Source organism: Pristiophorus japonicus, chromosome 8 (genome assembly GCF_044704955.1).
Source record: "Pristiophorus japonicus isolate sPriJap1 chromosome 8, sPriJap1.hap1, whole genome shotgun sequence".
Lineage (NCBI taxonomy): Eukaryota > Metazoa > Chordata > Chondrichthyes > Pristiophoridae > Pristiophorus > Pristiophorus japonicus.
The window spans coordinates 118469188-118495556 of NC_091984.1; the positions used below are offsets into that span (position 1 = coordinate 118469188).

General features: G+C 45.5%; 1 protein-coding gene across 3 annotated transcripts in view; it reads left to right on the forward strand.

The window, feature by feature from the left end:
• ddr2a (discoidin domain receptor tyrosine kinase 2a) overlaps positions 1-26369 on the forward strand; it is a 235491-nt gene that overhangs the window by 184040 nt on the left and 25082 nt on the right. For all 3 annotated transcript variants that reach the window (XM_070887349.1, XM_070887350.1, XM_070887351.1), the window contains 6 exons: positions 4447-4633; positions 7981-8224; positions 20149-20220; positions 21082-21218; positions 23054-23261; positions 24762-24985. In XM_070887349.1, the coding sequence (XP_070743450.1) occupies positions 4447-4633; positions 7981-8224; positions 20149-20220; positions 21082-21218; positions 23054-23261; positions 24762-24985 (1072 nt within the window). The remainder of the gene's footprint in view (positions 1-4446; positions 4634-7980; positions 8225-20148; positions 20221-21081; positions 21219-23053; positions 23262-24761; positions 24986-26369) is intronic.

The window sequence follows — 26369 nt, forward strand, 5'->3', positions numbered from 1 at the left end:
CTCTGTAACCTCCTCCAGCCCTACAACCCTTCGAGAACCCTGACCTCTTAACCATCCCCCACTCCCTTCACCCCGCCATTGGTGGCTGTGTCTTCAGCTGGTTTGGTCCTAAATTCTGGAATTCCCTCCCTAAACCCCTCTGCCTTTTCACCTCTCTGCCCTCATTTAAGACCCTCCTTTGAACCTACTTCAGCTTTTAGTCACCCCCAATAATATAGCCTTCTTTGGCTCGGTGTCATTGTTTGTTTGATAACGTTCCTGTGAAACGACTTGGGACGTTTTCCTATATTAAAGGAGCTCGATAAGTGCAAGTTATTTTTGTTGTTTTCAAGTACTTCCTTCACAGTTCTAATTACCTGATCCTTCTACAAATGCACGTGATCTACAACAACTGTCTTAAATTGTTAAATTGAGGGAGTGCTGCATTTTCCGGGTTGCCATCTTTCGGATGAAACACTGAAAGTGAGGCTCCATCAGCTGGTTCAGACTGGACGTAACTGGTCCCGACACTATTTGAAGAAGGGTGGCGGGGAGTTCGCCCTGTGTCCTGTCAACCAGTTATCCCCAATCAACACCTTGAATCACAGATGAACTTTTCATTCATCTCACTGCTTTGTGGGGCCTTGCTGTGCACATATTGGTGGCTGCGTTTGCCTATAAAACAGTAACTGCACATCTAAAGCAATGAATTGGCTGTGAAGCACTTGGACACGTCTAATGGATATGGTTCAGACTGGACGTAACTGGTCCCGACACTATTTGAAGAAGGGTGGCGGGGAGTTCGCCCTGTGTCCTGTCAACCAGTTATCCCCAATCAACACCTTGAATCACAGATGAACTTTTCATTCATCTCACTGCTTTGTGGGGCCTTGCTGTGCACATATTGGTGGCTGCGTTTGCCTATAAAACAGTAACTGCACATCTAAAGCAATGAATTGGCTGTGAAGCACTTGGACACGTCTAATGGATATGAAAGGCGCTGTATAAATGCAAGTTCTTTATAGGAGAAATGTTGATTTTTGCCTGGTACAAGTGTTAGCAAAGTGGATGTAAATTTGACTAAAAATAAAGATAGCTGTTTCGATTACTTTATTATTAGTTATTTGTTCAAATGTACAAACACATTGACCCTGAAATTCCGGTTGGAGGCTTCTTTCGGATGAATGCCTCCGACTGGAGAATTTCTATGAATTTACCTGGTGGTCTTGGAGGCGCCTGGGATTCCGGTGGGGAGGCCTTCTCTTCCCGCGATTCAGAGCATGCTCCCGTCCTCGAGGTTCCAACGCAGATGGTGCAGTCATGTGAGACTGCACAACCAATCAGGTACAGTATTCCACAGCTTTCTCATTATTAGCAATGGGAACTTCTACGAGTTCTCATAGCTATTAATGAGGAAAAAAAAACAAACACACTAAACACACATAATAAAAATAAAAAACACACCTCACATAATTAAAATTAATTTAAATTAAAGTTAATAAATGTCTTAGAAAAAAAATCCGATTTTTAGAAAAACGTTTTTTTAATTATGTTTTAAAATAAACTTACCATAGTTGACTATAAACCTGCCATACCGTTCACATGAGGAGAGATTCTGACGGGACTAGACAGGTTAGATGCAGGAAGAATGTTCCCGATGTTGGGGAAGTCCAGGACCAGGGGACATAGTCTAAGGATAAGGGGTAAGCCATTTAGGACTGAGATGAGGAGAAACTTCTTCATTCAGAGAGTTGTTAAGCTGTGGAATTCCCTACCGCAGAGAGTTGTTGATGCCAGTTCATTGGATATATTCAAGAGGGAGTTAGATATGGCCCTTACGGCTAAAGGGATCAAGGGGTATGGAGAGAAAGCAGGAAAGGGGTACTGAGGTGAATGATCAGCCATGATCTTATTGAATAGTAGTGCGGGCTCAAAGGGCCGAATGGCCTACTCCTGCACCTATTTTCTATGTCTATGTATCGATGTTTGGCAGGGTTTTTAACAATAAAATGTGTCCTTTTTATTTTATTTTTAATGTTTTTGTATATTTTAAAATTCTTATGCCTGTAAAAGTAGGCTATGCGCCTGTTTTTATTAGGCGCAAGAGTTTTCAGGACATTTGCAGGGCAAGATATGGATAAATACCGCAATCTTGCCCATGCAAATGTCCTCGCTCCCGATGTGTGGAGGAGCTGTCAAGCTGGAGCTTGACAGATCGGAAAAGCCGATTTTTAGTGCATGCGCAATGTGCGCAGAAAACCAGCTTTTGCAATGCTTTCCCAGGTCCGTACTAATTCTTAATGGACCCGGTGAGACCGGGATTTCTGGGTCAGTATATTTGTCTGTCCACTATTTCTTAGTAATTCACCCTCTGTTGGAGTGTGCATTGACACTAAGGTAAAATTGTATCAGTTTGTGAATTGGAATGGATCTTCAGTGAGTTACATTGTACATCATTTGTGGTGAACAAAGAAGAGCAAATTTCACCCACTGTTGGGTAAAGCATATTGTTAAACCTCAGCATTGTGATATATTCTTAGGACATCACTGAGAAGCACATACACACAAGATGGCTCTTAACAAAAACTGTCATCATGTGACTTTGCCACATGACCCTTTTATTGCATTTACATCAGTAGTTGCATTACCACAGTCGTCCACTAGGTGAAGCTATATTACAATCATTGAAAACATTTGGGGACTCACTAGGTGCTTCTTCTTATCAAAGTCTCAACTTATTGAAGTTTCAGCTCCTCCACTAAAACTTTGCATTAATAAGACATTTGTAATTGTGAGGTGATGCTCTATCATGCTACTAATGCTGTAATGTACCTATTTAACTATCCCACTGGTTCTAGTTGTGGACCACATGAAGGTACACTTATGCTACAAATTTAGCAAAGGTGCCAAACAGTTTCAATGTTGCACCAACGCTGTGCAGTATTAATTGAATGTTTAGGCCCAACTTGACTCCATAGTGAAGCAGAATGAAACTCCGTCCATCAGTGAGTTGTGCACTGCTTCACTCCAATATCAGGCTGGGCCCTGGTTTATAAGAGATTCAAGCCGCATTTCACTTTGCATCAATGCTACCGTTTTAGCATGAATGCACTGCACAGAGCAGCAAAAAAACACAGCAGAACTACAGTAATGGGATGATACTAAATCCATGCCAGTGAATGTTGGAGAAGTAGAGTTGCTGCGATATTCTGATAGTAGGATATCATGGTGTATTCATACAGCAACGAAGCCACCTACAGATAATGACATGTTGCAACACTGCAATGCAGCGACGTTGGCCTAGAAACTGCAGTCGGAGGCGTACCTCCGACCCACAAAACAATTCCAAAAGTCCCTCCTGGCACCCAGGCTGCGAAGATTTGCGGTCTCAGATCTACAGGCGGATGGCAGTGTAAAGGCCCACAGATCCCAGGGACACAGGCGGTTCGCAAGCATCCCTGTGATCTCGTGGGGCCTGTCCTCCAATGACAAAGGAGAATTCCATTGCAAATATTTACGAAGGGAATCCCCTAATGATATGCAATGGAATCCCCAAATGATCGTACAATGTACATAATTTTAATAATTAAACAATGCACTGAATTGTAAATTTATTCATATATTCCTTCATCGCACCAACCTCAATAAAAATTTAATTTTTGATAAATCCGGGCCAATATTTGCATAAACATCATTTAAAGTGTGTGTGCATAATTTTGGATTTTTGAATGTTTAATTTAAGCCTAAATATCCCTTTACACTGATGCAAGCAGGCCCTATGCTTGCTTTTACCAGCCATCAGAGTTGTGTTGGCAATTGCTGGGCAGTTTTGGGGAAAATAGTTCAGCTCTGCACTTCAATACTCATTTTTCAGGCAGGGTTCAGATGACCTGTCAAGGTGTACTGTGACAGATTGTAAGTTCTGGATTTTGCGCAAGTGCAAGCAGAAATCTGGAAATTGCAGGGCCTTTCAAATGGATTACAACAGAATACTGTTCGCTGTCACGAAGACCGCAATTACAAGGCCAATGTTTCCAGTTTCATAAAATATTTAGCACAATGCTAAATTGAAAAGCACTAAACACAGGAATACTTTATTACAGTGCTTCCTTCTGCAGGGTTTGTTTGAAAGAGCATCTGCCCACTTAAAGAAATGTAAATAGAACACAGCTACCATTAATCTTTGCTTTTCCCAGTTCTTTTTATGGAAACTTCATACCAGGTCATCATTATTGGAAAAATCATCCAGCTAATGGACTAACTATTCTATGTATTCATTTTTTAAATCTTCTGCCTCTTGATAGAATAAATAAGCTGTTGATCGATTGCAAAGCAATTTGGGTTGCCCACATAGAATCCCCGAACCATGTAATGATGGTCACGGTGATTACAGAGTCTTTGAAACCCATCTTTATTCTCTTGTTCTGGGTTTTTGAATAAAGCTTAACCATGTCTCCTTGTTCTCAGGATGGTTTCAGAAGGACTTGGTCAGATGACAGACGGAGTCTGGGGTTTGGATGATTTCACACAGAGTCATGTATACAACGTGTGGCCAGGGTATGACTACTTGGGATGGCGGAACGACAGCTTTGAAAGCGGCTACGTGGAAATCCTCTTCGAGTTTGATCGGATCCGAAATTTCACAGCAATGAAGGTGCAAACCGTTCTTCTTTTTTAAAATGTCTTTCTTTCTGAACATTAGCCAAAGTTTGATTGTCGGATTGTTTACAGGAGACATATGATTAATGAACCAATAACAACTTGCATTTATATAGTGCTTTAACATAGTAAGACATCCCAAGGTGCTTCATAAGTGTTAGCAAACAAAACTTGACATTGAGCTACATAAGGTGATATTAGGACAGGTAACCGAAAGCTTGGTCAAAGAGGTAAATTTTAAGCAATGACTTAAAGGAGGAGAGAGAGAGGTAGAGAGGTTTGGGATTGAATTCGAGAGCTTAGGCATGATCGCCAATGGTGGAGCGATTAAAATCGGGGATGGCCCAAAGGCGAGAATTGGAGGAGCGCAGGGTTCTCGGAGGGTTGTAAGGCTGGAGGAGGTTACAGAGATAGGGAGGGGCGAGACCATGGAGGGATTTGAAAACAAGCATGAGATTTTTTTAAATTGAGGTGTTGCCGGACCAGGAAACAGGGAAAAAAAACCTGCTTTCATTGGAGCCCAACTTCACTGAAGCACAAGGGCCCCAGATTTCCTCAGGGGTTCCACTGGACTTCAGCTGTAATTGCAGCGGTGGTCTCGTGGACCCCACTGGAAAAAGGCATGGAGTTCCCAGTTAGTCTTGTAAAGAGTTAAACCTTCATCTTTCCATTACAAGGGCCAATGACGTTGGGGGGCAGATGTCTGAGCCACTCACGGCTCTTTCCAATAGCTGAACAGATCCCTGCAGAAAGAGATGAAGAAAATGGCAGGAAATGGAAATAATTAAAACTAGCAATTCCCCTCTTGCCCCCTGAGGCTCAGTGAGTTTATCCAGTGAACCTGCAAAAGTTCCAAGTTCAATCCCCAGTCTGTGTTGAGTAAACTTTCTCAGCAAGAATGGCAAGAGGGGCTCTGCATCTGGTCTCCCTGCTCATTGCTAGGATAGGAAAGATCAGCCTGGATTTCTGCTCCTTATGGCTATTCAGTGACATCTGCAGGAATTGCATTAATGTGGATCCTAGGAGCACACTTGACTTCAATTGAATAGTCTGTCAATCTCACTGTGAAAGTTTACACGTGAGCAATAGCCACTTTGGTGAGGTACAGGAGAGCAAATGGTGCCTGTGTAGTTGTCAGCTGTGACTCAGTTGGTAGCACTCTCATCTCGTGTCAAAAGGTTGTGGGTTGACATCCCACTCCAGGGACTTGAGCACATAATCTAGGCTGACACTTCAGTGCAGTACTGAGGAAGTATTGCACTGTTGGAAGTGTCATCTTTCAGGTGAGACATTAAACCGTGGCCCCATCTGCCCTCTCAGGTGATCCTAAAAGATATCACATCACTATTAGAAGAAGAACAAAGGAGTTCTGGTGTCCTGGCCAACATTTATCTGTCAACCAACATCTAAAAAAGATTTTCTGGTCATTCATTTCATTGCTGTTTGTGGAACTTTGCTGTGTACAAATTGGTTGCTGCGTTTTCTACATTACAACAGTGACTGCAATTCAGTGCTTTGGGACGTCCTGAGGTTGTGAAAGGAGCTATATAAATGCAAGTTGTTGTTGTTAATGCCTTCAGGAGAGGACGGACTGAAAATTGGCAAGAATTTAAAAAAAAAATAACTTCCAGCATCTCTTAATAGGTTTTTAAATTATTTTTTAACATTACATATATGGGGAAAGTTCTTAACCCCCATATTTTCCTTCTCCTTAAAGTACGCTTTGACATTTATTGATAAAAAGAAATAAATTGCCACTGTCTTTATGGGTTTCAATAGCAACTAGAATTATAAAACAAAAAGGCTATGTAATTATTGTTCTTTATGGGACCTCACAAAGTCATAATTCAGGCATCACTATGGCTCCCAGCATTCGTAAGTTAACAAGAGGCTATGGTACCAAACACAGTCAGGACCTTGCGTGCATAGTGCTCATTAAACAAGACAATTCTTGGCAAGGAGGCCCCCGCCCTGGTACTCTGGTGATGACACACCATTATTTATATCCATGGCATTCAGACATGAACCCCAAAGAATGGTTTGTTCAGTAGGGTTTCATTTGAAAATATCTTAGAATTCTGTGCAGGTCACGATTTGAGAACCAATAAACACTTCAATAAAGTGCTATTTGACGCAGCAATATCTCATTGGAACTCAGCTTCACTAAATCCCAATCCACATGCATTGAAATGTTTGAAAAATGACATTTTAAAGGTGGTATCATGATGACCAGTGTGAACTATCTAATACAGTATCTATTACAAATAGTTATGAAGTTCATCCCTCGTTTGCACAGTTTCTGATTCACTGATCTTGTTAAACTTAACATTCCCCATGCAGTGTGAATGAAGCTAGAAGTCGTTTCCTGTAACAATTAGGCTCTCTATAGCTCTGTCTGAATGATCAGCTCTATAAGATAGTCTGGCTGAAGGTACATCTATGGATGAACTGTATTCCCACATTTTTCCCTATAAGTCATCCTGGGGAATAGACAAAGCTCACGATCACACACATGTCCGACAGATTGAAGTGACTACCTCTGTTAAAACTCAAAGTTGTAACTGCAGAGGTGCAAGAGAAACTTTAGCACTTCGGTTGCAGGTTACCACAAGCAGATACTAATGAAGTCAAGCTTTTGTGAATAACTACTGTTGCTAGCTTTTGCTAAATCCAAACTGGACAGAGGGTGGAATGGGAAGCGCAGGATGAGACAATAGTTTTGAGTTCTTCTTCTGATTCATTGAAAACTTTAATAGCCAGTGGGCCCCACGTCATAAGACACAAGTAAGTAAAACCACAATTTAAAAAAAAATGTTTTTAGAAATTTCCAGACAGGCGGAGAGAGTTCAGAGACAAGGGTGCTACCACTAAGCTAAGTTGACACAAGCCTGCTCAAAATTGTACTATCAGCTGCAAAATCCAGAACGTTTTTATATTTGCTTAATATTAGCCCTATTAACCCTTTCTTAGCTCTTGGGATACAGTAAAATAATTAATCTTATCAAGAGTACATTCTATTGAGGTTTGAGTCCCTCTCTAATTGTAAAGCAGCTTCCACTAAGACTTGGAACAGCAGTCTATAATTGAAAGATTTATATCTATGAGATTCTATCGTACTTGAAAAGCAGCTTGCGTCATTGAAGAAAATGATCATTGGAGCAATTGGTGCCACGTGAATAAATGTCAAAATGTTGCAGTTGAACTTTACGTTACATATTAAGAGTGAGAAGACTTGTTTTATATAGTGTGTACACTAGTTTGGTGGTGGTTGGGGGGGTTATGTTTTGTGTTAAATTTGGTGTACAATTCTAACATGTAATGCTTACCCATTTGTCACTGCAGGTCCATTGCAATAACATGTTCACAAAGGCGGTGAAGATATTCAGGGAAGTTCAGTGCTTTTTCTGCTCCGAACCGGGTAAATGGGAGCCAAACCCAGCTACATCTGTTCTGGTTCTAGATGATGTCAATCCGAGCGCTCGTTTTGTCACCGTTCCACTACAACAGCGTATGGCAAACTCCATCATGTGCCAATTCTACTTTGCTGACACATGGATGATGTTCAGTGAAATTTCCTTCCAGTCAGGTAGTGCTAAATAATATCTAGCTCTCAATCTGTTCAAAATGTTTTCCCTCTCCGTTCCCACAATAGTATTGTGATATTTTTCCCCATTGGCGGCTTCTTGTCTTCATACATACCACCCCAGCACATCTGGGAGATCAGTGATCCAAACCAGTCTTGTAACATGGCTGCCATGATTGTCCAACATGAGGTAAAATTCAAGTGAGGCGACTTTTGCCCTTTTTTTTAACACCTCCTCCACTGGGGTACCTCATGTGCTGTGTCCAGTGCTTTAAAAAGAAGTTTACTTTGCAAGGAAAATGAGTTTCAGGGGTAGTCAGTTCGAGGTTTAGAAACTATTGACCGACTGTAGAGTCGAATACTGAGCGACCTCTCAACCATTGACCTTTCCACTGTCCCCATCGCAGCTTCTATTCTCCACCCACCTGCATCCATCTTCCTTTTGCTTGGCAAGGAACGAGCTCCCTTGTACTTTTTTTGAAAACCGCGGCAATTATTTGGTCGGATAAATAGTCGATTAGGGGAACAAGTGGTGAGACAAAAAAAATTATTGTAAACGTTGGAAATGCAAGACAAAAACAGAAAATACTGGGAACACTCAGCAAGTTGGGCACAGCATCTGTGGAAAGAAGCCAAGTTAATGTTTCAAGGATTACCCTTCATTAGAACAAATAGCGAGATGTGACTTGAAGAGGTAATACTTCTTACAGAGAAAGGCTTGTGGACAGCACTGCTCAGTTCCTAGTAGGAAAACCTATCACTGTACAAGATGTAGCCGTGTAGATGTAGCCATGTATGGCGGCAACCTGATGAAACTCGAATTATTATTGTTCCACAATCTCCGTTAAAAATATACTTCTGACCACGTAATTTTTCAAAAAATGATTTTCCGCAAAGTTCTGCCATTTAAAATTATATACATGGAATCAAAGGAATGTAAAGAATAAAATATTAATAGTTTATATGGAGACTTTACTTGATGGCTGGAGCAGGGGGTGGGAGGTGAAAAACTCAGTCATAATCAACACATTTTTCTGAAGGAATGTGTGCACAATACTCAGAGGTTGAAAATCGCAGTGTGTGTTATTAGTAACACATACCTCAATGGCTTTGTATGAAATTCCTTTGTCTGCTACTAACCTATTTATTTTAAATGGGTTAGCTCTTTCATTAAAAAAGGTAGACAGGAGAGTTTCATACTCATGCGTTAATGCATTAATTACAAATTTTGCACAGTGCAATCTCAACTTGTTTTCTTTTTCATGAGCGGTCAAGGAAGGGGAAGGGGGTAGTCACAGTCCATGGTGCCAGAAGTTTATGCCATTCTTGGTATCCACAGTAAAATTGTCAGCCTGCAAATCATGTTGACCAATGCAATTGTACAAACGCTTAACACATTTTTATCAAATACCTCTCTTCACTATTTTGACAGAGGCACTTAAAATTAACAATAAGTTCCAAGTTCTAATGTAACAATATATGCGTGTATTATATTTAACATCAGTTTTTCCAACACTTTGACAATGTCATATCATTGCTGTTAAGAAAAGTTTCATCACATATAGAAAACAAATCATAGGATAGGTTGCTTTCAGAACAAGTACCAACAATATATATATGGGCAATATATAATAAGACCATTTGCTGGGCTATTGCTTTAATTTCATCTTTTTTAAGGATATGAAATCTATTTATTCCCGATTTAGATCTCTCAGGTCACACCTCACATTCCTGCTCCCAGTCCCCTTTCAGTGCTCAGCCAGTCTTTCAAAGACTGGCCTCCCTCTGATTCCTGTCCCCAGTATTGGAACCCACTGACCCATGATTAGAACTTCCCCACTGTGGTGGAGATCTGCAGCCCTCCACTCCACGATAGTATATCGTGATGCCCTAACCTGCTATAGCATCACGTTGCCATCTGATCCTGAAGGGATTAGGAAGGCTGGCTGTAATTAAAGTAGATAAGTCACCAGGACTGGATGGGATGCATCCTAGGATGCTGAGAGATGTAAGGGTGGAAATTGCAGAGGTACAGGCCATAATCTTTCAACCGTCCTTAGATACAGGGGTGGTGCCAGAGGAATGGAGAATTGCAAATGCTACACCCTTGTTCAAAAAAGGGTAAACTATCGACCTGTCAGTTTAATCTGGGTAGTGGGGAATCTTTTAGCAACAATAATCCAGGACAAAATTAACAGTCACTTAATTAAGGAAAGCCAGCATGGATTTGTCAAAGGCAAATTATGTTTAACTAACTTAATTGAGTTTTTTGATGAGATAACAGAGAGGGTTGATGAGGGCAATGCGATTGATGTGGTGTACATGAACTTCCAAAAGGTGTTTGATAAAGTGCCACATAATAGGCTTGCCAGCAAAGTTGAAGCCCATGGAATAAAAGGGACACTGGCAGCATGGATACAAAATTGGCTAAGTGACAGGAAACAGAGTAGTGGTGTACAGTTGTTTTCCAGACTGGAGGATGGTACACAGTGGTGTTCCCCAGGGGTCGATACTAGGACCACTGTTTTTCTTGATATACATTAATGAGTTGGACTTGGGTGTACAGGAAACTATTTTAAAATTTACAAATGACACAAAACTTGGAAGTATAGTGAACAGTGAGGAGGATAGTGATAGACTTCAAGAGGACATAAACAGGCTGGTGGAATGGACAGACATCTGCCAGATGAAATTTAACGCAGAAAAGTGTGAAATGATACATTTTGGTAGGAAGAACGAGGTTAGGCAATATAAACTAAAGGATGCAATTCTAAAGGGGGTGCTGGAACAGAGAGACATAGGGGTATATGTGCACAAATCATTGAAGGTGGCAGGGCAGACTGAGAAAGCGATTAATAAAGCATATGGGATCCTGGGCTTTATAAAGAGAGGCATAGAGTAAAAAGCAAAGTAGTTATAATGAACCTTTATAACCTTATTGGTTCAGCCTCAACTGGCATATTGTATCCAATTCTGGGCACTGCACTTTAGGAAGGATGTGAAGAGAGGGTGCAGAAAAGGTTTACAAGAATGGTTCCAGGATGAGGAACTTCAGTTATGTGGATAAACTGAAGAAGCTGGGGCTGTTCTTCTTAGAGCAGAGAACATTGAGAGGAGATTTAATAGAGGTGGTCAAAATCATGATGGGTCTAGACAGAGCAGAAAGAGAGAAACTGTTCCCATTGGCAGAAGGATCAAGAACCAGAGGACACAGATTTACAGTGAATAGCAGAAGAACCAAAGGCAACACGAGGAAAACCTTTTTTATGCAGCGAGTGGTTAGGATCTGGAATGCACTGCCTGAAAGGGTAGTGGAGGCAGATTCAATCATGGCTTTCAAAAGGGAATTGGATAAGTACCTGAAGAAAAAAAATTGCAGGGCAACAGAGAAAGGGCGGGAGAGTGGGACTAGTGGAAGTGCTCTGGCAGAGAGCTGGCACGGGCTCGACAGGGTGAATGGCCTTCTTCCATGCTGTAACCATTCTATGGGCCCAAGATTGGCCCACCCGTTTTTTTGGCACACTCACGTGAGATGCGCCAACTTCCTAGGATAAAAACGCGCCAAAAAGTTGTCCCCAGATTCTGGCCACTCTGTGGCCTCTCGCATGGCTTGGCGCAGAGTGGCAATTCAATTAGGGGGCGGAGCTAGGGCCCTGCATTTAAAAGAGTGCCGGTAGCTCAACGCATGCGCACTGGAGGTTTCGTGCATGCGCAGTAGCTCTTCTGCATCCCAGGTCGAGTGGCATCCCTGGGCTGTTACACATCATGGAGAGAGTCCCGCACCTATCCCCGGCTGAGTGGCCTCCCGCACCGACCGGCCGGCCCGCTGACTTCCCGGGTCGAGTTAGGACTTAAGTTTTATTTTTTATTTATTATTGATGGTTGTGCTTTGTTTAGTGAGGAGAGTTTTGATGGGGGGGTGGGGGGAAAGAGTTTTGATCCGGCGGGGGGGGGAGAGAGTTTTGATTGGGGGCGGGGGGGGAGTTTTGATGGGGAGGGGGGAAGAGTTTTGATTGGGGGGGGGTTTGATGGGGGGGGGGGGAGTTTTGATGAGGGGGGGGGTGATTGATAACTGTGTAGCCAGTAATTTTAATGATCTTACTCAAGACTTTTCTTAACCCTGTTGATGAAAATACTTTCCGACATAAGAACATAAGAATTATGAGCAGGAGGTACTTCTATTTTTTATTTGGATATTTTGAAAACATTATGTAAATCTGTTTTGTTTCTTTACTTCTTTTATTTTTGTAGTTTAAGCTTCCACGAATGCTTCTGTTGTATTGTAAATTAACTTTGCGAAGTTTGTCATATGTCCTGTATAGCTGTTTGATCCTATTCACATTCTTTAGTCAAGTCATTAAGTACCTACCCGCACTGATTTCTTAACTCTCCGCAAGGGTTTTCTGTGCGGCCACAAGTGGCCACATACACTGGCGTAAGTTAGTTTGGAGCAACTATTAGTTGTCCAAATTGGCTTAAATGGCCAAAATGGGCGTAGGTGGCCCCTTTTGGAAAAAAAACTAAACTTAAAAAAAAATCCTAACTAACTCACTTACACTGGCACAAATTAAGGGCCCAAGTTTCCACATGATTCGCGCCTGATTTTTAGGAGCAACTGGTGGAGAACGGACTATTTTAGAAATCGCAATTCTCCACATTTTTTTTTCTGCAGTTCTAGTCAGGTAGAACAGTTCTACTTTGGAACAGAATTTTTTCTTCAAAAGGGGGCGTGTCCGGCCACTGACGCCTGATTTGAAAGTTTCCACAGTGAAAACGTACTCCAAACTAAAGTAGAATGGAGCAAGTGAAGATTTTTGTAGAACTGAACAAACCTGTTCTACACATTAAAAAATCAGGCGCAGGTTACAAATTAGGCGTCCAGAACGAGGTGGGGGTGAGGGGGGGGGGGGGAAGGGAACTCATTAAATTCGACAATAAATCCTTATTTATACTTATACAAATATTATACAAATAAATCCAACCTGAATAAACATTTATAAGCAAAGAAAAGATTAAATAAACCATCTTCCTACCTGTGTGAAAGTGCTTCAGGCAACTCAGCGATGTTCCCGCGAACGGGAGGGAGGGGGGAAGGGGCAGGCAGGCAGTAACGAGGCAGCAAACAGCTTTCCACTTGAGGTGAGAGAGAGAGAGGGGAGGGAGGGAGAGAGAGAGAGGGGAGGGAGGGAGAGAGAGAGAGAGAGAGAGGGGAGGGAGGGAGAGAGAGGGGGGGGGAAGAGAGGGAGAGGGGGAGGGAGAGAGAGGGAGGGGGAGGGAGAGAGAGAGAGAGGGGAGGGAGGGAGAGAGAGGGGGGGAAGAGAGGGAGAGGGGGAGGGAGAGAGAGGGAGGGGGGGAGGGAGAGAGAGGGGGGGAGGGAGGGAGAGAGAGAGAGAGAGGGGGGGGAGGGAGAGAGAGAGAGGGGAGGGAGGGAGAGAGAGAGAGAGAGAGAGGGGAGGGAGGGAGAGAGAGGGGGGAGAGAGAGGGGGGGAAGAGAGGGAGAGGGGGAGGGAGAGAGAGGGAGGGGGAGGGAGGGAGAGAGAGGGAGGGGGAGGGAGGGAGAGGGAGGGGGAGGGAGGGAGGGGGAGAGAGGGATGGAGAGAGAGGGAGGGGGAGGGAGGGGGAGAGAGAGAGAGAGAGCAGGGGGGGGGCGTCGGGTCGGGGAACAGGAGCGCGGGTCGGGTCAGTCGGGGGGGGGGGGGGCCGGGTCTCGGGTCGGGTCGGGTCGGGGCGGGGGGGGCGCGGGGGTTGGGTCTCGGGTCCGGGGGGGGGAGCGGGTGTCGGGTCGGGGCGGGGAGAGCAGGTGTCGAGTCTTGGGTCGGGGGGAGCGGGTGTCTGTTCGGGGGGTGGGGGAGCTGGTGTCGGGTCGGGGCGGTGGGGGGAGCGGGGGTCGGGTCTCGGGTCGGGGCGGGGGGGGGAGCGGGTCTCGGGTCGGGGGAACGGGTGTCGGCTCGGAGCGGGTGTCAGGTCGGGTCGGCGGAGGGGGGAGCGAGTGTCGGGTCTGGTCGGGCGGGGAGCAGGAGCTGGCCGTGGGAGGAGCCTCATTCACGCAGCCCCAGTGAGGCCATTGGGCCAGGGCTAGGGGCTGCATGCTTCGGGCCCCTCCCACACAGTTCGGCGCCTGGAGCTATTGCACTTGCGTGCCGACAGTAGCGTGCATGTGCAGAGGTCCCGGCACTGTTTTCAGCGCCGGGACCTGGCTCCGCTCCCCCACAGCTTGTGCTGGCTGCGCCGAGGGCCAGAGGACCTGTAAGTAGGTGCAGAATACCGAGGATTTTTTTAGGCGCCGTTTTAGGTGCGAAAAACTGGCGCCCAGCTCGGAGGGGCGCCCGTTTTTTTTCTTGTGGAAACTTGGGCCCAATATGTGCAGAATGGAGATTTTTAAGGTACTCCAGAAAAATAAAATTGCTTCAAAAAAAAACGGAGCAACTCCTGGGCAAATTTGGGCCCTATGATTCTGTGATTCTATATAAGCAGTGGCATAATATGAATATCCTATTGGGAATTTAGACATCACACTACTACAAGGAATAAATGACATATTGATCCCAGTTATTTTCTTACAACTGAAATGATAAATGAAAGAGAAAAGCAGGGGTTTCTGAATTTGACCTCTAGGTGCTGTTGAGCTTACCTTGCCCTTTTGTGCAAAATGATTTGTCCATCATGGTGTTTAGTACCTGCTGAAGGTTGGCACGGGATCACTTTTTGTCAACATCTGAACTTAGCATGAGATGACTCATTTCTGCTAGTTGAGGTTTGATTGTCACAATAATTTTGCCACATTCTGAGACCTGGTTGTTAAGTTTCCTGGCAAATCAAAGAATGATAGAATAGTAAGCACAGAAGGAGGCCATTCAGCCCATCAAGTCTGCTCCAGCTCTTTCAAAGCTACTCTTGTACCAGCTCCAATCCATACAGGAGGTTACTATTTAGCATCTCTTCAAACCTGACAATGAGATTGCTCTACCACTGGAATGGGGGAGTGGGACTAGCTGAATTGCAAACAGCTGCCATGGCCTCGATGGGCCAAATGGCCTCCTTCTCTGCTGTAACCATTCTATGATTCTACTAACTGAGACAATGGTCATCAAGTCATTCAGCACCAACTGAAATGTATGCGTAAGGCTTTTCTCTGGGTGAGCTGAAAGCTGACCACCAAATTGTTTTTTCAGCATCAGCTATGTTGTGTATCTGTAAAGCATGCACTCCCATGTTCCGCCATCAGAGAGTGCATCCCCTTAAGTCCCAAGGGATCCCAGCATCCCTTGGGAGCACTGTATTTAAGCCGGCCCCTAAGGCCTGTTCCTCACTCTGGAGTGTCTTAATAAAGACTGAGGTCACTGTTACTTTAACCTCCCTGTGTGCAGTCTCATCTGTGTCAGGAACACAACAACTGGCGACGACTGTACGAATACAACGCAAAGATGTAGCAAACTGTGGGCATCCTGGAGAAGTTCTCGGAGGGTGAGGACTGGGAAGCCTATGTCAAACGGCTAGACCAGTACTTTGCAGCCAACGAGCTGGACGGAGAAGGAAGCGCTGCAAAAAGGAGAGCGGTCCTCCTCACGGTCTGCGGGGCACCGACCTGCAGCCTCATGAAGAATCTTCTGGCTCCGGTGAAACCCACAGATAAGTCATATGAGGAGCTGTGTACACTGGTTCGGGAGCATCTTAACCCGAGGGAGAGCGTGCTGATGGCAAGGTATCGGTTCTACATGTGCCAGCGATCTGAAGGTCAGGAAGTGGCAAGCTATGTCGCCGAGCTAAGGCGACTTGCAGGATAATGTGAGTTTGATGGCTACCTGGAGCAAATGCGCAGAGATATCTTTGGACTGGGCATTGGCCACGACACCATCCTACGAAAACTTTTGACTGTAGAGACACCAACCTTCAGTAAGGCCATTGCTACAGCACAGGCGTTTATGCCCACCAGTGATAATACCAAACAAATCTCTCAGCACATAAATGCAAGCAATGTTCAGAAATTAACTGGAACTGTGTTTGCGAGCAGAAATGTACAGGGCAGAACCCATGAGTCTGCAACTGCCAGCAGGCCTCAGGTGACCCAGATGACTCAGAGTCCACAACAAAGGATGAATGCAAGGCAATTCACATCTTGTTGCCATTGAGGAGGCTTCCATTCAGCCTATTCATGCCGCTTCAAAGGGTATGTTTGCAAGAGCTGTGGAACAATGGGGCACCTCCAACGAGCTTGCAGACGAGCTGCAAGTTGTGAAAAACCTGCTAACCACCACGTGGCAGAGGAAGATCGGTCCATGGTGGATCAAAGCAATTTCGAGCCTCAGAGAGAGGAGGCAGATGCTGAAGTACACGGGGTGCACACATTTTCGACGAAATGTCCACCTATAACACTAAATGTAAAATTGAATGGCTTACCCGTAGCCATGGAACTGGACACTGGCGGTAGCCAATCCACCATGAGTAAAAAGATGTTTGAGAGACTGTGGTGCAACAAGACACTCAGACCAGCCCTGAGCCCCATCCACACGAAACTGAGAACATACACCAAAGAGCTTATCACTGTTCTGGGCAGCACCATGGTCAAGGTCACCTACGAGGGCACGGTGCACGAACTGCCACTCTGGATTGTCCTGGGCGATGGCCCCACACTGCTTGCAAGGAGCTGGCTGGGCAAAATCCGCTGGAACTGGGATGACATCTGTGCACTATCACATGTCGATGAGGCCTCATGTACCCAGGTTCTTAACAAATTTCCTTCCCTTTTTGAGCCTGGCATTGGAAACTTTTCCGAGGCGAAGGTGCAGATCCACTTGGTCCCAGAGGCACGACCCATTCACCATAAGGCGTAAGCAGTACCTCACATGATGAGGGAGAGAGTGGAAATTGAGCTGGACACGCTGCAACGTGAGGGCATCATCTCCCCAGTGGAATTCAGCGAGTGGGCCAGCCTGATTGTTCCAGTACTCAAAAGTGATGGCATGGTCAGGATTTGTGGCGATTATAAAGTAACTATTAATCGTTTCTCGCTACAGGACCAATACCCGCTACCTAAGGCAGACAACCTATTTGCAACGCTGGCAGGAGGCAAGACATTCACCAAGCTTGACCTGACTTCGCCTACATGCCGCAGGAGCTGGAGGAGTCTTCGAAGGGCCTCAACTACATCAACACGCACAAGGGACTGTTCACCTACAACAGATGCCCGTTTGGAATTCGGTCGGCTGCAGCGATCTTCCAGAGAAACATGGAGAGCTACTCAAGTTGTTACCACGCACGGTGGTTTTTCGGGACGACATATTGCTCACGGGTCAGGACACCGTCGAACACCTACAAAATGTGGAGGAGGTCCTCCAGCAACTGGATCGCGTAGGGCTGTGGCTGAAGAGGTTGAAATGCATCTTCATGGCAACAGAAGTGGAGCTTTTGGGGAGAAAGATCGCGGCGGACGGCATTCGGCCCACAGACGCCAAGACAGAGGCTATCAGTAATGCGCCCAGGCCACAGAACGTCACGGAGCTGCGGTTGTTCCTGGGCCTCCTCAACTATTTTGGTAACTTCCTACCGGGGTTAAGCACCCTCTTAGAGTCACTACATGTGTTATTGCGTAAAGGTGAGAACTGGGTATGGGGAAAAAAAACAAGTAATTGCTTTTGAGAAAGCCAGAAACATTTTATGCTCCAACAAGCTGCTTGTATTGTATAAGCCATGTAAAAGACTTGTGCTAGCATGTGATGCATCGTCGTACGGAGTCGGGTGTGTATTACAACAAGCTAACGTTGTGGGGAAGTTGCAACCTGTCGCCTATGCCTCCAGGAGCGTGTCTAAAGCCAAGAGGGCCGACAGCATGATTAAGAAAGAGACATTAGCGTGTGTTTTCGGGGTAAAGAAAATGCATCAGTACCTGTTTGGCCTCAAATTTGAGCTGGAAACCGATCACAAGCCCCTCATATTCCTGTTTGCTGAAAACAAGGGGATAACCACTAATGCCTCAGCCTACATACAAAGGTGGGCACTTGCGCTATCAGCGTATAACTATACCTTCCGCCACAGGCCAGGCACCGAGAACTGTGCGGATGCTCTCAGTCAGCTACCATTGCCCACCACGGTGGTGGAAATGGCGCAGCCTCCAAACTTGTTGATGGTGGCGCAGCCCGCAGACTTGTTGATGGTCATGGAAGCGTTTGAAAATGATAAATCACCTGCCACGGCCCGCCAGATTAGGACTTGGACCAGCCAAGATCCTCTGCTGTCCCTAGTAAAAAACTGTGTACTGGATGGGAGCTGGGCCAGCATCCCCGTTGAAATGCAAGAGCCAATCAAGCCGTTCCAGCGGCGAAAGGACGAGCTGTCCATTCAGGCAGACTGCCTGTTGTGGGGTAACCGCGTAGTGCTACCCAAAAAGAGCAGGGAGCCGTTCATCTCAGATCTCCACAGCACACACCCGGGTATAGTAATGATGAACACGATATCCAGATCCCACGTGTGGTGGCCCGGTATCGACTCTGACTTAGAGTCCATTATACGGCAATGCAGCGTGTGTGCTCAGTTGAGCAACGCGCCCAGAGAGGCACCACTAAATTTGTGGTCCTGGCCCTCCAGGCCATGGTCAAGGATCCATGTCGACTATGTGGGCCCGTTTCTCGGTAAAATGTTCCTAGTGGTGGTGGATGCTTTTTCAAAATGGATTGAATGTGAAATAATGTCGGGAAGCACCGCCACCGCCACCATTGAAAGCTTGAGAGTCATGTTTGCCACATCGGCCTGCCTGACATACCGGTCAGTGACAACGGGCCATGTTTCATCAGTGCCAAATTTAAAGAATTCATGACCCGCAATGGGATCAAACATGTCACCTCGGCCCCGTTTAAACCAACCTCCAACGGGCAGGCAGAGCGGGCAGGACAAACAATCAAACAGAGCCTTAAACGAGTCACAGAAGGCTCACTCCAAACCCGCCTGTCCCGAGTACTGCTCAGCTACCGCACGAGACCCCACTCGCTCACAGAGGTGCCCCCGGCTGAGCTACTCATGAAAAGGATACTTAAAACCAGATTCTCGCTGGTTCACCCCAACCTGCATGATCAGGTAGAGAGCAGGCGGCAGCAACAAAATGTAAACGATGGTCGCGCCGCTGTGTCACGGGAAATTGATCTGAATGACCCTGTGTATGTGCTAAACTATGGACATGGTCCCAAGTGGATCGCGGGCATGGTGATAGCTAAAGAAGGGAGTAGGGTGTTTGTAGTCAAACTCGACAATGGACAAATTTGCAGAAAGCACCTGGACCAAATGAGGCTGCGGTTCACAGACTGCCCTGAACAACCCACAGCAGACACCACCTTTTACAAGCCCACAACACACACCCAAAGGATCAACGACACCACCCCGGACCAGGAAATCGAACCCATCATGCCCAACAGCCCAGAAAGGCCAGGCTCACCCAGCAGCCCTGCAGGGCCAACAACATGCCAGCCCAGTGAGGGCACAGCCAACACACCAGAACAAACATTTGTACCGAGGTGGTCCACCAGGGAAAGAAAGGCTCCAGACTGCCTCACCTTGTAAATAGTTTTCACTTTGACTTTGGGGGGGGGAGTGATGTTGTATATCTGTAAAGCATGCACTCCCATGTTCCGCCACCAGGGAGTGCATCTCCTGAATGCTGGGATCTCTTGGGAGCACTGTATATAAGCCGGCCCCTAAGGCCTGTTCCTCACTCTGGAGTGTCTTAACAAATACTGAGGTCACTGTTGCTTTAACCTCCCTGTGTGCAGTCTCATCTGTGTCAAGAACACAACAAGCTAATCTTGCAGTACCCTCTTAAATAAAACAGTTTGATGGTGGCAGATATTGCTTCATGATACTTTCTGAACCTGTTGTGATGTGTTTCATGGTTCCGTCGATCGATCGGCTAAATATGTTTTCCCAATTGTTTTTCTTTGTAGACACCGCAATGTACAATACTTCAGGGGTTTACCCAACTGTGAATGTGGACAGCACAACCCACAGTGACGTAGGTAAGAAGCTACCAATTTGCTTAAAACCTCGGCAGATGTTTGAACAAGATCTTTGTTGGCATTCCCCAGCTGGTTTTCCAAAAGAATTATTCTTTCAGAATAAGTACGCATGCAGTGCAGAACATATGTTTGGTACTACCTTGTATCAAGTGCTGTTTGATAGTCCTTCATTGTTTCTTTGTCTTTTTTTCTGTGATTTGAGAAATGTCCCAATTGTACAATATGTCAGAATCTAATATGATTAGGTTGCTCTATTGCATAGATTAGGTGCTATTGGCCCTGAAATACTGAACGGAGGTTTCCTTCGGACGAATGCCTCCGAATGTACCTGGTGGTCCCGGAGACGCCTTGGATTCTGGTCGGAGGCCTTCTTTCCACGCGCTTCACAGCGCGTCCATGTCTTCTAAATACAGACGGAGAAGCTGGAGTCACGTGGGCCTGGACAACCAATCACAGTACAGTATTCTCATTGATAATAATGGGAGCTCCGATTTTACGAGTTCCCATTACTATCAATGAGCATTGCGCGTCAAAAAACAGCTTTTGCGAGGCCTCACCGGGTCCGTATGTATTCCGTACAGACCTGGCGAGGCTGGAATTTCAGGGACATTGTATCACTTATTGTCCTTCCAAAATGCCTTGGATATAAGCATACCCCTCCCCACCTCACTGCACCATTGTAAGAATGTTCCTTGCACTCTATATTCATCTGAGAGGCAATACGAAATTTGTGTGTATTCATGTCAGAGGTACACGCATATTATTTAGTCGTGATGAGTTTTTGTTTGAACCTGTACGATATTTTCGCTCCATTTGTGCACTCCATCATTACATTTCCCATTTTCCCCATTGTGTACTCAGACATCAACCCAATGCACAAAGTGGATGACAGCAACACTCGAATCCTCATTGGATGCTTGGTGGCTATTATTTTTATCCTGGTCGCCATCATCGTCATCATCCTTTGGCGGCAGTTTTGGCAGAAGATGCTGGAAAAGGTCTTAATAACTTTACTGAAGATTTTCCCAGCTCTGTTTCAGGAGCCGCTAACGGCACTTTATAACCCTTCTGTGTGGGATGTTGTGACCGGAAACACAGGAGCCAGGCACCACAATTCATCATTGAGATAAAGAGCACAAACACAGACACGGGACAAACGGAGAGTTCTGGAAATGAACAGTAGTAAACATCCGAGAGAGCAAGGCAGACTAACATTTCTGGTGGAACTCTTCACCAGAACCTACAATTCTGATGAAGACTCCCACCACAATGCTAATCTACTTTTCTTGCTCACTGATGCATTGTGCATTTCCAGCATTTTCTGGTTTCAACACCACCACGCAATGTCAGATAGAAAGCCGTGCCCTAGAATTTGTGATGACAATTGATTCATGTATTTAGCTGTGATTTTACTTGGCAGAGATCCACAGAACAAGCAAGCCCTATTATTGTAAAGATAATCAGTGCTTGTATGGCTTCTTGCGGGTCTGGTCCCAAGGCTGCAGTGGTCAGTGAAATAGTCATACGTCAGACGAGAGCCTGGACACCACGTTTCAACAAGCCATTAAACCATTGCAGGCACCATGGCCGAACCAATCCTCACTGAAGTTCCACTTCCGCTGACTGAATAGGATCAGGAATGGGAATCCTGGATGAGTTGTTTTCCCGGGTTACTTAAGCCAATCGCAGGATCCCAATTATTGTCTCAGCCGATAAGCAGTAACTCAGCAGAGACATGAGGATGAGACCTGCAACATTTGGCTCAGTACCACATCAGATGGTACATTCAGCAAAAGAGCGTTTAGGGCAGCTGTGTAGCACATGTCGACCCGACTGCATGTGGGAAAGTGATGGACACTGGATTCCATAGTTTCGACTTTCACGTGGATTATGATGATAATTTCACATTACCTGATATAGTTGTAATATTTTTCTGTGAGATAGCATATGTAAAATAAACAGTTTTTAAAAATTAATTATGGGAATGTGGGCATCACTAGCAAGGCCAACATTTATTGCCCTTCCCTAGTTGCCCTTGAGAAAGTGGTAGTGGGCCTTCTTGAACCGCTACAAACTGTATGGCGAAGGTACTCCCATAGTGTATAAATCAATAACCAGTTGATTTATACAGACGTATATATGCACACACAGAGAGACATAGGAACAGGAGTCAGCCATTCAGCTTCTCAAGCCTGTTCCGCCATTCAATTAGATCACGGCTGATCTGTATCCTAACACCATTTAACCGCCTTGGTTCCCTATTCCTTAATACCCTTATCTAACAAAAATCTATCAATCTCAGTTTTAACATTTTCAATTGATCTATCCTCAACAGTTTTTGTTTTGGGGGGGAGGGATGGGGAAGAGAGTTCAGATTTCCACTACCCTCTGTGTGAAGAAGTGTTTCTAGACACAAAAGGCATCAAGGGGTATGGGGAGAAAGGAGAATATGGTGTTGAGATAGAAGATCAGCCATGATCATCTTGAATGGCAGTGCAGGCTCGAAGGGCCGAATGGCCTACCACTGCTCCTATTTTCTATGTTTCTATTTTTCTATCACCCCTGAACAGCCTAGCTCTAATATTAAGGTATGCCCCTTTGTTCTGGACTCACTCGCCAGAGGAAATAGTTATCTCTATCTACCCTATTAAATCCTTTAATCATCTTAAACTCACCGATTAGATCACTGCTTAATCTTCTTTACTCGAGGACATACACATATCACTAATAGATTCTACACCAATCGATAGAATGCACCGATCACTCATTAAGATAGGACTTGGAGTCTGATGATATCTGCACTGATTTCATTGACTGACGGCTTCTCTTTTAGGCTTCACGCCGAATGCTGGATGATGAGCTCACAGTGAGCCTCTCACTGCAGAGTGAGACCATCATGATAAACAACAAGTCCTCCACACCCAGTGAACAGGAGTCCAATTCCACATACGACAGGATATTCCCACTTGGCCCTGATTACCAGGAGCCGTCAAAGCTGCTTCGCAAGCTTCCAGAATTTTCCCTGAGTTGGGATGAGCCAGGTGAGGATGTTGAAAGTGACATAAGTGGCTGAATTTATTTATGTATTTGTGGCAAATTGTTTTAAATATCGAAATATTTTGACCCAAGGGGACACTGGTTTCGCCCAGCCTTTGAAGGATCTGCTTGAGGAGATGTTTTTGGTGTTTGATTCCGTGTATGAGAGCTGTTCTGGATTTTCCTGCCATTGAGGAAGCTCCCGGTCTTCACTTGGAACGTCCCTCTGGTAGCACGCCTGAGATCTGGAACTCACTAAAGTAGGGCTCACATCCTAGTGCCTCACTGACAGTGCACAAAGCCCACCTCCTCATCTTTTATTTCTGTGAATATTTCTCCCAGTTACTTGTGATCTGGCCAGAAGTCAACATCTTCACCAGTGACATAAGGAAAATGCTAGTGAGCTGAAATAAGAGAACATATTGGAACTACACAGCAGGTCTGAAAAGAGAGAGGACAGATTAATATTTCAGATAGAGACTCTCCAGCACGATATTGGTGGCCTTACTGCCCACTGCCGCCCACTGCCGTCGAGCTTTACTGCTGGTCTCCCCTCTTTGCTATTTTCCACTTGGGCTGGAGCGGGCAGGAGGGGAGTACCGCTGGGAACCGCCTGCTGATGTCCCCTGGTGGCCAAGTAGCGTAAGTGGCCTCCCATCCGCCGAGCTGCCAAATTGGTGCGGGCGGGAGTCGGCGCCAGCGGAGGGAAGGACCGTTGTGTGGAGGCTGTTCTAACCCCGACGGTAAGTACAAAGAATGTTCGTGATCATATGTAAAAAAATACCGCAACTTACCTGGATGGAGTCCCCTGAAGGTGTTGCGGTGGTTTTTTTTGCTATGATTTTTATTTGCAGGTCTTCTACCCTCCCTGGGCCTGACTCCATCCTCAGCGGCACTTTGGCGGCAAGCGCCTCTGCTGCCGAGATTGAGAGTTCCCGCCCGCTGCCGCCCAGATTGACAACGAAAACCATTGTTTGGCCGCCGGGCAGTACTGCCATCTCTTTTAGAGGAATCTTCCAGGCAAAGTACCGCCTGGTCTCCAGGCGGCCATCAGCGGTCTTTTGGGCGGGCCTTGGCTTCTACCAAGTTCGGGCCCTACATCTTTTTACCAATGACAATGAACAGTGAAGGATTTTTTCAATAGACAAGCTTTATTTCACATGCAGATTTTAGTGGCACACATCAATTTATATAGAAAGGTCACTAGCTTCATGAAAATAGGGTTTGCCGGCCATTTATTGGTCTGGAAAGAGAAGAGCCATGTGCCATTTTTAGTATGATGATGGTACACACCCAGTGACATGATGATTTATTTCAGTAGGATTTATGTAATTACAATATAAGTCTCCAAGCAAGCAGAGAATAGCTTCCATGCACTTTTACACAGTGATATTGTCCCTTCAAGGAAACAATTAACAATAGCATTTTTTTTTCTCTTTTCAAATGTTAACATTAAATTTGCATCGCTGAGGAAGCTGAGTAAAATATTGCTCTTTTTCACTCAGGGTGTAGCAGTGACTACGCGAAGCCCCTCGGAGCACCGCAAGATAATGTGCCGCACTACGCAGAGGCCGATATCGTCAACCTGCAGGGTGTCACTGGAAGTAACACCTATTCTGTCCCTGCTTTGACCATGGACTTGCTGTCTGGTAAAGATGTGGCTGTGGAGGAGTTCCCGCGCAAACTGCTGACACTAAAGGAGAAGCTCGGAGAGGGACAATTTGGGGAGGTTAGTGTAACGCTTTTGGTATAATGATAGGGGATTCGATTGTAAGGGGAATAGATAGGCGTTTCTGCGGCCGCAACCGAGACTTCAGGATGGTATGTTGTCTCCCTGGTGCAAGGGTCAATGATGTCTTGGAGCTGGTGCAAGACATTCTGAAAAGGGAGGGTGAACAGCCAGTTGTCGTGGTGCGCATAGGTACCAAAGATATAGGTAAAAAATGGGATGAGGTCCTACGAGACGAATTTAGGGAGCTAGAAGCTAAATTAAAAAGCAGGACCTCAAAAGTAGTAATCTCAGGATTGCTACCAGTGCTACGTGCTAGTCAGAGTAGGAATCGCAGGATAGCTCAGATGAATACGTGGCTTGAGGAGTGGTGCAAAAGGGAGGGATTCAAATTCCTGGGACATTGGAAACGGTTCTGGGGGAGGTAGGACCAGTACAAACCGGACAGTCTGCACCTGGGCAGGACCGGAACCAATGTCCTAGGGGGAGTGTTTGCTAGTGCTGTTGGGGAGGAGTTAAACTAATATGGCAGTGGTATGGGAACCTATGGAGGGAGACAGAGGGAAATAAAATGGAGGCAGAAGCAAAAGGTAGAAAGAAGAATAGTAAAAGTGGAGGGCAGAGAAACCCGAGGCAAAAAACAAAAAGGGCCACATTACAGCAAAAGTCTAAAGGGGCAAAGTGTGTTAAAAAGACAAGCCTGAAGGCTCTGTGCCTCAATGCGAGGAGTATTCGGAATAAAGTGGACGAATTAACTGCGCAGACAGCAGTTAACGGATATGATGTAATTGGCATCACAGAGACATGGCTCCAGGGTGACCAAGGCTGGGAACTCAACATCCAGGCGTATTCAACATTTAGGAAGGATAGGCAGAGAGGAAAAGGAGGAGGGGTGATGTTGCTGGTTAAAGAGGAAATTAATGCAATAGTAAGGAGGGACATTAGCCTGGATGATGTGGAATCGGTACGGGTGGAGCTGCAGAATACCAAAGGGCAGAAAACGCTAGTGGAAATTGTGTACAGACCACCAAACAGTAGTAGTGAGGTTGGGGACAGCATCAAACAAGAAATAAGGGATGTGTGCAATAAAGGTACAGCAGTTATCATGGGTGACTTTAATCTACATATTGATTGGGCTAACCAAACTTGTAGTAATGCGGTGGAAGAGGATTTCCTGCAGTGTATTAGGGATGGTTTTCTCGACCAATATGTCGAGGAACCAACTAGAGAGCTGGCCTTCCTAGGCTGGTTGATGTGTAATGAGAAGGGACTAATTAGCAATCTTGTTGTACGAGGCCCCTTGGGGAAGAGTGACCATAATATGGTAGAATTCTTTATTAAGATGGAGAGTGACACAGTTAATTCGGAAACTAGGGTCCTGAAC